General features: G+C 43.2%; 2 protein-coding genes across 11 annotated transcripts in view; both read right to left on the bottom strand.

Annotated features, from left to right (window-relative positions):
• C2CD6 (C2 calcium dependent domain containing 6) overlaps positions 1-7,456 on the bottom strand; it is a 30,229-nt gene extending 22,773 nt beyond the window's left edge. For 2 of the 4 annotated variants that reach the window (XR_014517511.1, XM_083467330.1), the window contains exons 1-4: positions 6,974-7,456; positions 4,199-4,285; positions 2,877-2,928; positions 1,435-1,574 (exon numbers count right to left, since the gene is read on the bottom strand). Coding sequence is in view for 2 of the 4 variants with exons in the window: in XM_083467330.1 (XP_083323456.1) it covers positions 1,435-1,574; positions 2,877-2,928; positions 4,199-4,285; positions 6,974-7,246 (552 nt within the window). In the remaining 2 variants the exon portion in view is untranslated. Of the gene's footprint in view, positions 1-1,434; positions 1,575-2,876; positions 2,929-4,185; positions 4,286-6,973 lie in introns of all 4 variants that reach the window. The other 2 variants (XM_083467331.1, XM_083467332.1) reach the window with 2 other exon arrangements.
• A 1,287-nt stretch (positions 7,457-8,743) lies between these two features.
• The window catches only part of TMEM237 (transmembrane protein 237), a 30,441-nt gene continuing 26,731 nt past the window's right edge, over positions 8,744-12,453 (bottom strand). For 6 of the 7 annotated variants that reach the window (XR_014518117.1, XM_083469831.1, XM_083469828.1 and 3 more), the window contains one exon: positions 8,744-9,783. Coding sequence is in view for 5 of the 7 variants with exons in the window: in XM_083469831.1 (XP_083325957.1) it covers positions 9,716-9,783 (68 nt within the window). In the remaining 2 variants the exon portion in view is untranslated. The remainder of the gene's footprint in view (positions 9,784-12,453) is intronic. The other variant, XR_014518116.1, reaches the window with a different exon arrangement.

The following is a 12,453-nucleotide window of genomic DNA, read 5'->3' as shown; positions in this document are numbered from 1 at the left end:
TACAATTTATTCCTAAAAGAAGCTACAGGAAATGTAACCTATTTGCAACAGCCTTCGTAGTACAGGTGTCACAGGAGCCACCTCCAGAATAAAAACAGGAGTCCACAAATTTTGGCTGACCTAGGCAGCCAAGTCCAAACATTTGCATGCCAGGGCCCTACCCCATCTTTTCAGTCCCATCCTATTTATGTTGTGAAATAAAACAAACAAGATTATCTACTTAAGCTTCCAAGCTTCCCCTATGGAGTGGCCAAGAGAAGAGCACAGGGTCCCTATACCTTTAATAGCTGTGCAGAAGGTACTTCAGCAGGTGGAGTTTCTTATGCAAGGCACACCTCCTGGAACTCCCTTTTCTGCACAACTAATAAAGCAGGGCTGACCTATCCATGAGGCAGGGTGAAACAACCACCTCCCCAGCCAAGACAGGCTCAGGGCGGCTAACAAGCAATAATAAAAACAAGTTGAAGGAATACAACTTAAAAACAACATTAAAATACAACATTAAAATATTGAAACATTAAAATATTAAAATGCAGCCTCATCACAGGAGGAGAAAGGAAAAAGGAAAAAGAAAGAGGGGGAGGGAATCAAATTGGCTCCAAGCCAAAGGCCAGGCAGAACAACTCTGTCTTACAGGCCCTGCAGAAAGAAATCAGATCCTGCAGGGCTCTGGTCTCACGAGACTGAGCTTTCCACCAGGCCGGAGCCAGTGTTGAAAAGGCCCTGGCTCTGGTTGAAGCTAATCTAACTTCCTTAGGGCCCAGGACCACTAGGGTGTTGCTATTTATGGACCTTGAGGCTCTCTGTGGGGCATACCGGGAGAGGCGGTCCCATAGGTACGAGGGTCCTAGGCTGTGAAGGGCTTTAAAGGTCAAAACCAGCACCTTAAATCTGACCCTGTACTCCACCAGGAGCCAGTGCAGCTGGAAAAGCACTGGGTGAATATGCTGCCATGGCAGAGGAGCCTCGCTGCTGCATTCTGCACCCGCTGGAGTTTCTGGGACAGCTTCAAGGGCAGCCCTGCGTAGAGCGAATTACAGTAGTAAAGCCTGGAGGTGACCGTTGCATGGATCACTGTGGCCTAAAAGGAATGCATGGCCTTCTGTTGCTGCCGCTGCTCTTCCCGCTTGTCCCCAGAGCAGATCTTTGCTCCCCCCTTGTTCCCAATGTAGAACTTTAGTCCGCCAATTCCTGATGTAAACCTCCACTCCCCCTTTCTTCCCTGGTGGGTGGGGAGGCATCATTTCGTGGTTTGCCTCAGTTGCCAAAACGTCTTGGGCCAGCCCTGAATAAAAGCACAAGAATCCTGTCCTCCGCCACTTCCCCACACTTATGACCTCTCTGACATCACAGCAGTTCTATCAATAAAAGCTACTAAGATTCTCAGACAGGTAGCTTTAAGAAGATTGAAGCACAAGAAAAGCAGAAACATACCTTCAGAGAAAAATATCTCACGTCTCCGAAATTAATCGGAATTTGCTTCTTGCTTGGTCGGAAGACTTGGGGATTTGTGCATTTCATGATTTTATCAATGCTAATGCGAATCAGTAAGTAGGTGTCATGTTTAATATCAACTGAAAGAATCTCATGTTAAGGAAGCACAAATCTTTCTGGTGGGCAAGTGACCATAAAAGGAAGATGTGCATTGAGTAATAGTGCTAAAGAAAATTATGAGCAGCAAGTTACAACATCTAGTTAGCAGCTTGTATGTACAAGTTTCATTGACAGCAATGGGAATAAAGGCTAAAGCAGGTAACATATAGAGATCCATGTTCAGATTTCCCAGTGTTTGTATCTATGGGGGCTCCAAATTTGACTGGAGCAGTCAAATTTCCTATGCAATTTCCTATGCATTATTTCCCTGATTTATATTATTATTATTATTATTATTATTATTATTATTATTATTATTATTATTACTACTACTACTACTACTACTATTATCATCATCATCAATATCCCACCGATCTGGCTGGGTTTCCCCAACCACTCTGGGCGGCTTCCAGCAAAATATTAAAATACAATAATTCATCAAATATTAAAAGCTTCCCTAAACAGGGCTGCCTTCACATGTCTTCTAAGTCAGGTAGTTGTTTATTTATTTGACATCCAGTGGGAGGGTATCCCACAGGGCAGGCGCCACTACCGAGAAGGCCCTCTGCCTGGTTCCCTGTAACTTCGCTTCTCGCAGTGAGGGAACTGCCAGAAGGCCCTCGGCGCTGGACCTCACCCAATGGGGGTGGAGACGCTCCTTCAGGTATACTGGGCTGAGGCCATTTAGGGCTTTAATGTTCAGCACCAACACTTTGAATTGTTCCCGGAAACATACTGGGAGCCAGTGTAGGTCTTTCAGGAACAGTGTTATGTGGTCTTGGCAGCCACTCCCAGTTACCAGTCTAGCTGCCACATTCTGGATTAGTTGTAGTTGTAGGGTCACCTTCAAAGGTAGCCCCAAGTAGTAGTCCAAGCGGGAGTTTGGCAAGATATTCCACGGGCAGATAAGGTCTCAGTCTGCGTACCAGATGGAGCTGGTAGATAGCTGCCCTGGACACAGAATTGACCTGCACCTCCATGGACACCTGCAAGTCCATAGTGACTCCCAGGCAGCCCAGGGGTCTGAACACTCATCCCCAACACTACTTTCTGAACACAGCCCAGGAGGAAGGAGCGGAACCACTGTATAACAGTGCCCCCAGCTCCCAGAGACAGTCCAGAAGGATGTCATGGTCGATGGTATTAAAAGCTGCTGAGAGATCCAGCAGAACTAGGAAACAGCTTTCACCTTTGTCCCTAGCTCGCCAGAGATCATCAAAGATCTTAATAGGCTTACCAGTATGCTTCCCACTGCAGGGCTAATAGAACAGAAAAAAGGATACATTTGGGGGTGAAATCTTTGCACTGCTTCACACTAACTGCCAACAAGCCATTCTATTAGAATATGAAATGTTATATTATGACTAAATTAACTTGATTATAACCACAACTTATAAAAAGCACATTGCAGTTACACACAAGCTTTAAGGTACAGGGCAAAATCCTGGAATTCTCTACTATTTCCCCCCTGAAATCAAATGCTTCAGTGTTCTGTGCATTGGGTGTATGTGCTAAGCTCACTGATTTATGTTCCAACATGATGACAAGATAGCAGCATGCTCCTCTGCATATTTACTTGGAAGTATGTACCACTGTGTTCAGGAGGACTTGCTCTCTGCTAAGTAAGCGTAAGATTTCAGCCTTGGGATTTATGGAATTTTCAGGTACGTCAGACCTCATTTAGAACTGCAATTCATATTGAAATTTGGTGCATCTACATTTTTCTTGATATCCGTATGTACTTCCACCCTTAACAGAGAATAAGCAGGATGATCCTTCACATTAGGTGGTTTTATTCAACCGTCATCTCCTTCTTAATTTGAGATACTGGTCTGTGCCACATCTCAATACTCTTGCCTTCTTTTCAGGCATTCCCCACCATTTACATTCTGAGACACTGCATACATCAGTGAAATCATGTACCGTATATTTGAAACACCACAGAAAAAACCCCACAAACACCCTGTTCTGCCCCTTTTTGTGATGTTTTTCAGTCACAAATATGCACGTGTGCACAGTTGCACACATACCGAACATATGTAAATGGGGGAGTTGCAAAATTTTTTTCGTAAGAACAAATGCAGCCATGAAATGGAGGTGATTTTTCATGAGACCAATGGAAGCCTTTTTCTAATGTCAGTTGTAGCATGAGGTGGTGCTGTACATCTGTTTTTACTTTTTTAAACAACACCAAATGTGGCTAAGTTCTTTTTAGGTTCCAAGAAGCAGAAGAAAAATGTACTTGCTTGTGTTACCCATGTTGCTTACTTGTTCATACAATTTCCAGCCCAAGACTTGAAGCTCTATGCTAGGTTAATACTATGAGAATCACAATGAAGCACTACAAAGTTACACCAGTGCCTTTATAACTGCATCACAGGCATATACTGTATGCTAACCCAATGTATCTGAGACCAGGCTATTAGTATTTGTAAGAAGGTATTAACAGTCTAATGAAAGGAGAAAGTAAGGCAACTTCTCAAAGAAAATCTCATTCCCTAGCTTAGTCATCAAAACTTATTTGCAGTCTCATAGTACTAATAGGTAAAGTAAAAAGGAAAATTCTATGGAAAAATAATAACGTGAACATACTTAATCTACGTACCACATCACCACAAGGAATTAAATTATGTACATCAAGGTACTGATTAACCGTTGATTCTTCAGATGCCTTCTGATTTCTCATTAACATCTATAAAAAAATGGAAAATTAGGTTCTGTAATTAACTAAAAATAGTAGGTACTGCAACCTGAAGCAACTTAGCTTTGCACATAATTTGAACATTTGATCTACATGGCATGTACAATTCATTTTGCCACTTACTAAATTGAACGCCTGCAGTATGGCCAAAGACATTGACTCCTAAAATTTGAGTCACATTAATCTAGCAGGTGGGCCGACAGGACATCGAGAAGGGGTATGTGGATGAACTGACATAAACGAACTAAAATGGATTGGGAGTGGAATCTTTCCATTGCTCAACTAACTTCTCATACCTTTTGACTTAGAATGTATGCAATAGGGGCTTTGAGAGTAGTTCTTAAAGCAAAGTAAATATTAGGGCTCACAATCTGGACCTCATAGTTCTGGGACTACACACTCAAGATCACAGGTCTATAGGCAAGGCCTCCATCTTCTGAACAGAGTGTAAATTCCGATGCCCAAATATAGATTTAACTGGGAAGAGGAGTGACATTTATCCCAACATGATTGTTATTCTAGTACTAGCTAGGAAGCTGAAATTAGGCACAAACAGCGGCCAAAGCAGAGGCTGGGCTCCATCAAAGGAAAAAAACTGAAGGGAGGACATCTGCTTGGGAGATTTGATAATCAAGGTACTTCCAAGCCACCCAAAAATCTGGGATTTGGCATGTACTTAAACTCTCTTAGAGGCATTTCAAACTAAGTTTTTCCGTTGCCTGTTGGGGATCCCCTCTTGCGTATCCAACATAGCGGTCCGTTTGGAGGTTGGGCAAATTCCTATCAGTACTCGGATATGGATACTGAAGATCCATTATTGGCTAAAGCTTATTTTCTTCCCGGTTGGGCTGGCACCTTTAACCCTATTAGATACCTACCAATCCAGATGGAAAGCTACACTGCTGGAAAAGCTCAAAGGCTTGGGGATCCCACAGCAGACCCTGATAGCGACAGGCTTCGAGAAAGCTAGGACTACAATCCGCCAGCGTATCTGGGACGTAGATTTACAATGCCACATGAGCGAAATGATCAAACATCCAGCAATAATGGACCATGGGAGAGGTTTCTCTCCAGCTAACTATCTGTCAGGTCTCCTGATACCCTAATACAGACGGTCTTTTACCCTCGCCAGATGTAACGTTCTCCCTTCTGCCTTACTTCAGGGCAGATTTGAGGGTAAACCATACACAGCACGGGTCTGTCCTTGTGGCTCTTTGGAAGTTGAAACTGCTTCACATGTACTTCTACGCTGTCGTCTTTATGAGGATATACGTTTGACTTTTATTACACCTGTTTTGCAAAAGTCTAGGAAAGAATCGGAATACCATAGTCTAAAACTACTGCTAGAGGACAAGAAGCCCAAGACTACATTAAATGCAGCTAAATTCTGTGCGTCTGCAATCAATCGCAGGAAGCAAGTGGTATCCCATAATGTCCAATCCCCTAAATGTTAATTACAGGGGGCACGCTAACAATTAATTTTAATTTTTATATTTAAATTCTTGTTATTGCATATTGTCCCTTGTACTTCTGATTTTTTTTATGATTTGTGATATTGTGTGTGTTGAAGCTGGTCTGTGACCGTATTAATAAATTCATTCATTCAAGGTACTTCCAAGCCACCCAAAAATCTGGGATTTGGCATGTACTTAAACCTCGGCACACTGTTTAGAAGAAACGTCTAAAAAGCGGGCACTTTTGCACCAGACAGACAAAGTGAATTTACGTCATAATAGAAGCCAGCATTCTAGCACAGGCATAGCCGAGATGCAGAAAGGGTGGAATGCTGGACTATGGAAGTTCTGCTTCTCAAAAGCCCCATCCACACCTTCAAAATTTTGTTGCTTGGATTTGAGAAGGGAGCAGGTACTTGCACACTGGCCCACCCCGTAACCTCAGCACATGGGTGCGAATCGACCTCTACACACGGACGGGTGTAGGCTCTTCCATGCGCCAGTTGCACATACAAAGCCTACATACGTAAAGAGCCCCCTTCTTATAGCATCGCCTGAGCTTGTGGAGTCGAGGGGTGCCAAGTTTCTCTCCCTTGCACCCCCTTCCACAAAACCAGCGAAGGCACCTATTGGAAGACGTGAGCGCTCTGGTCTATGGTCTCTATGCGCGCCATTTGATGTAGAGAAAGGGGCTCTTTTCTGTAGGAACGGCGAGCACGCGTCAAAATTTCTTTACGAGAGCGGTACATTTCGAAATAAAGTTGCACCTGCATTTTGGGAGGCCTGGAGAAGACTGTAAGGCGGAAACGTCAGCATCAGCATCGCCATGAAAGGATGGGCAGAATGCTGGCCAGAGGCCAAACCCAGCATCCCCAAAAGCAGGTATGGAGCCATGTTTCTCTTCCCAACTCCCTTTGAAAACGCAGAGCTGGCTCGCCCGTGAGGCGAGGCGCCCACCTCACAAGGCAGGACTAGCAAATCTTTATCCCCCCCACTCCCTGGGTTCCTGAAGCACATTTCCCCTCATGCCTCTTTCCCAGGTAGGAGGGCGGGCGCCATTTTGGGCTCTGCCTCAGGTGGCAAAATGTCTCTGAGGAGGAGGGCGACGAGGGAAGTCTGCCCCCATCCTCTCTGGCCTCAAGCCCCATGAAATGGCGCCCTGAGTTCTTTGAGGACACTGCGCTCTGCACACGCTCAGGGGCACTTCTTCTCTGAGTAGTAGTACCATGAGGAGGGAGCGGGCCCTTTCCCCCTTGAACTTTTCGGCCGAGGGGCCTCCTTCGGCGCCGACGCTATCGCTCGGGCCGAAGCCGAGGCCTCGCAGGCGGAGGATGGTCGACAAGGAGGAGCGGGGCGCGACGGCGGAGGGCGAGGCTTCGGCGCCGCCGCTGGAGGTGACGCTCGCGCGGGGGGCGGAGCTGGGCGGCGGCGGGGTGTCGTTGGCCGGGGCGTCCTGGTTCGGAGGCTCGGCTGCCTTGCGGCCGAAGAGGCTCCGCATGGCGGCGGCGGCTACGATGGCCGGTGGTAGCGGCGGCGGGAGGGCCAAGGAAGCCCTTGGTTCTTTCTCATCTCCCTCCGGTTGGGGAGGACGCGCCCGCCGGCAGCCCCGGCTTTGCTGCCGCCTTCTCCGTCGCCTTCTCCGGCGGCGCTTTCCCCCCTCAGGCGGCGTCACAATTTGGCTGCTCGGCGGCGGCCGCCTCACATAAAGGGGGCCGGGGGCTGCGGGGCCCAGGCGACCCCCTCCCCACACCAGTAACGCCTCATAAAAAATAGGAAATTAATGGTAACAGGTTAGATTAGCTTTTGAGAGCAGCTGGGTACCACTGGGAAGCCCGCAAGCGGGGCGTTGTTGTCATTATTATCATTATTATAACTTTATTTGTACCCCGCCCTTTTTCCCAAACGGGGACTCACGGCGGCTTACAGGTCAAATAGGAATAGCTAAAACATTTTTTGGGGAGAGAGAACGACGACAATTATTTAGAAACTGTAAACCAACTAAATATGAATCGAATTAGAACTATACATACAACAGTGAACACATACAAAAGGCAATTAAACATTGAATAGAACTAACTATACATGCACACATAGGAAAGACAAACATGCATTAGAACTATATACATCCAACAATGCACACGTACAAAAGAATTAAACGTGAATTATAACTATATTCATACAATGCACACATACAAGACAAACATGAATTAGAACTATATACATTAGAACTATATGAATTAGAACTACATACATACAATGCACATGTACGAAAGACAAACATGAATTAGAACTATATACATACAACAATGCACACATACAAAAGACAATTAAACGTGAATCGAATTAGAACTACCTATCTATACATACATATACATACGTAAATGGGGCATGTATTTATCTGTACCTTGCCATTTCCCCAGATGGGGACTCGATAATAAACAAAAAATAGCATTTCAACCATCTATCTTGTTTGTTTATACTTTGCCTTTTTTCTAGACAGGAACTCATGGGCGCTTGCAAATTACGATTATGATTGTTTCTTAAGTTTGTATACCACCCTTCAGCTGAAGATCGTAGGGCAGTTCACAATGTAAAAATACAAAACGAGAACACAAAATACATAATAAAACACAAATTAATAAACCCCCTCCTACATAAATAAAACAGGAATAACTAAAAACATGGGAGGGGGGCAAGCATTAAAAAAACAACTGAACATTAATGGAATTAAAAGTGTGTGTGTGTACACCCATGTACATTTAAATAAAATATTAAAAACACAGATTACTAGAAAAACAGTTGGGCACTTTCATTAAAAGCAACCAGTTGCCAAAAGTCTGTTGGAATAAGAAGGTATCACCTGCTGACAGAAAGAAAAGAAGGGAGCTGGTGTCATTTCTCTAGCGGGGTTCCATTATATCTTTATAATGAAAATACTTGATTAAAAAACCTAAACAAATCTCGACCATATTCTTCCAAATATGAGGCACATTAATTAAAAGAGCTGATTTTTTATTTGCACAAATGTTTAAATTTTACAATGTACAAGAGGTAGACTTAGAGAACACTTATTTTAAAAACCAATTTGGAGTTTCAAAATCAGTGATATCATGAGGGAGGCTTAAGAATTGGCAGAATCTATTTCTGCTTACACTTCCAACTACATTTGAAATACAAGTTATTAGTTCTTCATTTGTATGAAACATTTGTGTAAGTACATTATATCATAAGGGAACCTACCCAACCCAACAAATTAAATTGGGAGTACACATTTAACTGGAATTGGTCATGATATGAAACAATGAACTTCTGAAATCTATAATTACTTCCAAGTAATGCAATAATATCTCAGTAAGAACAGGTAAACAAATTTATATACTTGTTCAGCTAGATTTATAAATTAAGCAGTACAATACAAACATGGTTTATGAGTGCCAGCAGCTGTGACTATGGAGCAGCACAAATTTGTAAAGACATTTTGCAAACTTTTCAATGAGTTATTTATGCTGCTGAAACTAATGATTTAAATATGCATTTTAATTCCTGATTTAATTTTTTAAAGACAAATTGGCACTAAAGTTGTTGTGATATTTTGAATGTCAATGTGCTCTCAATTCTGTGAAAATATGGCTACCAAAATGCAGATTATTAAAAGGGAAGAAATGTGCTACAAAGAATGTTCTCTTATTCTTTTAAGTTTCCTGTTCCATGTGTCTCCTTGCATCAGCAAAACTAGATATTTAGAGAGTAATTTTAGAATATTCCTAAGAAAAAAGTAAACTTTGACACTGTCCTACCATTTAAAAAACTATTGACATTTTAAAATAAACATAATTATAAGTTATGCAAAAAACCCACAACCCTATACAATGCAAAAATACATTTTAAATATAAAAAGTATTAAACAGAAATACAAATAGATAATACTAAGCCATCATAACAATTGTATTTGAAGAGGGTCTCTGTGCTATGAAGACACTTTGGCTTCTTTATCTGGTGGGGGATATTCTTCTACTTCAGCATTAAACATCAGTTCTGCAAGAAAAGGCAAAACAGTAGGGAACATTAGAATACAGTTGAAAACATACAATTTTCGTCTGCATCAAACTCTGAATGCCCCTTACGTGTCTTAGTATATATATATATATATATATATATATATATATATATATATGCTTTCGTAGATTTTCACGGGTACAGGAATGCAGGTTTTGGTGTCTTCGGGTGTCTTCCCGTGTAAGAGTTGGGGTGTCTAGGCGACGTTTCGACGAGGTCTCACTCGTCATCTTCAGGCTGGTGCTTTCGGCTTCTTGTTACTGGAACAGAGCAGGATCTCAGTGTTTGAGTTCCTATAAATACTGTTGAGGGGGTGTGGTGTATAGCCTCCAACGTTCTGGGCAGAGAGGAAGTTCCCAGGTTAGTGTGCCTTTTCTTCTTTTGTTCCTTAATTACTTGAGGGATATCTTGAGTGATTTCTTGAGTGATATTCTGAGTACCACTTAGGTGGGTCATTAAGTGTGGATTAGTTGCTAAAGCTTTCGTGTCTTGACCTCTTGAGCTTGTGAAGAGTTTTTCTGAGAAGATGGCTGTACTGCACTTAGTTGTGCTCTGGCTTGGCTTCATGTATAGGGGCGAGCTGTGGTTTTGTGCCCTGTGCCAGCCAGATCTGTGTAGGGATTGCAGGGGGGTGCAGCATCCGGAGGTGCCACTATGGTTTGGCTACTGGATGGTGTCTGTAATTTATCTGTGGAGAGGGTCTGGGTTTGGGTCTGGTGTGGTTGATTGGTGATGGCGTTCTGTGTGCCTCTGGTTCTGGTGTCGGTTTTTGTGGGGAGGGCTAATTTCCAGATGTCTGGCAGGCGGGACGTGTCGTCACGCTTGTTCATGTTGTGAGGGTGTTTCTCTATCTCGATGGCTTCCATGATTATTCTCTTGTGGTGATGTTCCATGTTAAAGAGCAATTTGGAATCTGCAAAATTAATTTCGTGTCCTGTTTCTTTCATGTGTTGGAAAAGAGAGGAAGTTTTTTCTTCTTTTTTGACGGCATTCTTGTGTTCTGCGATACGTGCATTTATTCGTCTGTTTGTTTGTCCAATGTACGTGGCTGGGCAGACTTTGCAGGGTATTTCATAGACCCCTTGGTTTTCCAACTGGATTTTATCTTTGGGGTTTCTGAGGATATTGGCTATTTTTTGGTTGGTGCAAAAGGCTGTTTTGATATTGTGTTTATGGAGGATTTTGCTAATTTTATCTGTAGTGCCCTTGATATAAGGAAGGAGGGCCATGCCATTGTTTTCTTCTGTGTCTTGGTTTTTGGGGGGTGTTTCTTTTTGGATTAGCTTCGTAACCTTGTTTTGCTGGTATCCATTGGCGATTAACACATTTGAGAGATTCTGTAACTCAGTTGTCAAGTGGTCTTTGTCAGCCAGGCGTTTGGTTCTGGAGATGAGAGTCTTGGCTACGGAGTTTATTTGTGCAGGGTGGTGGTGTGATTGTGCATGTAAGTAGCGGTTGGTGTGTGTTTTTTTCCGGTAGATAGTGTGTCCTAGGGAGCCATCAGGTTTTTTGTAGATTAGGACGTCAAGGAAGGGAAGTTGGTTGTTGGCTTCTATTTCCATAGTGAATTGTATTTTGGGGTGTAGGCTGTTGAGATGTGTGAGGAAGCTATCTAGTTTTTCTTTCCCGTGTGGCCAAATTACAAAGGTGTCGTCAACATATCTGAGCCAAAGTTTGGGTTTGTGTTCTGACTTGTCTAAAGCATTGGTTTCAAAGTGTTCCATGTACAAATTTGCGATGACCGGTGAGAGGGGTGATCCCATAGGTGCTCCTTCTATCTGTTTGTATCTTTGTCCATTGTGGATGAAGTACGTGTTGGTTAGGCAGTGGTTGGTCAGGTCCAGGATGTATTCGGGGGGATTGTATTTGTTTTGAATGGCTGTCAAGGCTTCATTAATGGGCACTTGTGTGAAGAGAGATACAACATCGAAGCTCACAAGTAGGTCATCGGGATGTAGGTTTTGCTTCTTTATTGTTTCTATGAACTGGAAGGAGTTAGTAACGTGTGAAGCGATGGATTCTGCATAGGGTTGAAGTTGCTTAGCGAGAAATTTAGCGAGATTTTGTAGAGGTGAGCCTATGGAGCTGACTATTGGTCTGAGTGGTGTTCCTTCTTTGTGTATCTTGGGGAGACCGTAGAGTTTGGGGCATCTGGATGATTTTTCTCTGGGGATGATTCTTAGCTGGATTTCTTCACTGATAGGAGAGGCTTTTATTTTGGATTTGGTGGTTTTTTCCAGATAGGTGGTGGGATCTGTTTTTATAGGTTGGTAGGTAGGGTCTTGGAGTAGATTTGATAGTTTTGCTTGGTAGTCCGATGTGTTCATCACAACAGTGGCATTACCTTTGTCTGCTGGGAGAATGATTATGTTGTTGTCTTTCCTCAGGTTGGTGAGTGCTTTCTGTTCTTCTTTGTGTAAATTGCTTCTGGGTGGTTTGCTGGAGCAGAGGATGTTGGTGACTTCAAGTCTGATTTTATTGGCTTCATCTGGGTTGATTTTGGTTAGGCTAGCTTCGACTTCGCATATGATGTTTTCCGTGGGGATGCGTCTCGGGGCGACTGCAAAGTTGAAACTTATGTATTTCGTTTCTGATTAGGGATAGTTCAGTTCGTTTCAGGAAGAGCCACCATCTTATGTGATCTCTTGT

This window comes from Podarcis liolepis (genome assembly GCF_965112155.1).
Source record: "Podarcis liolepis genome assembly, chromosome: 1".
Classification (NCBI taxonomy): Eukaryota; Metazoa; Chordata; class Lepidosauria; order Squamata; family Lacertidae; genus Podarcis; species Podarcis liolepis.
The sequence above is the reverse complement of the archived record's forward strand: the minus strand, read 5'-3'. Positions and strand labels throughout refer to the sequence as shown.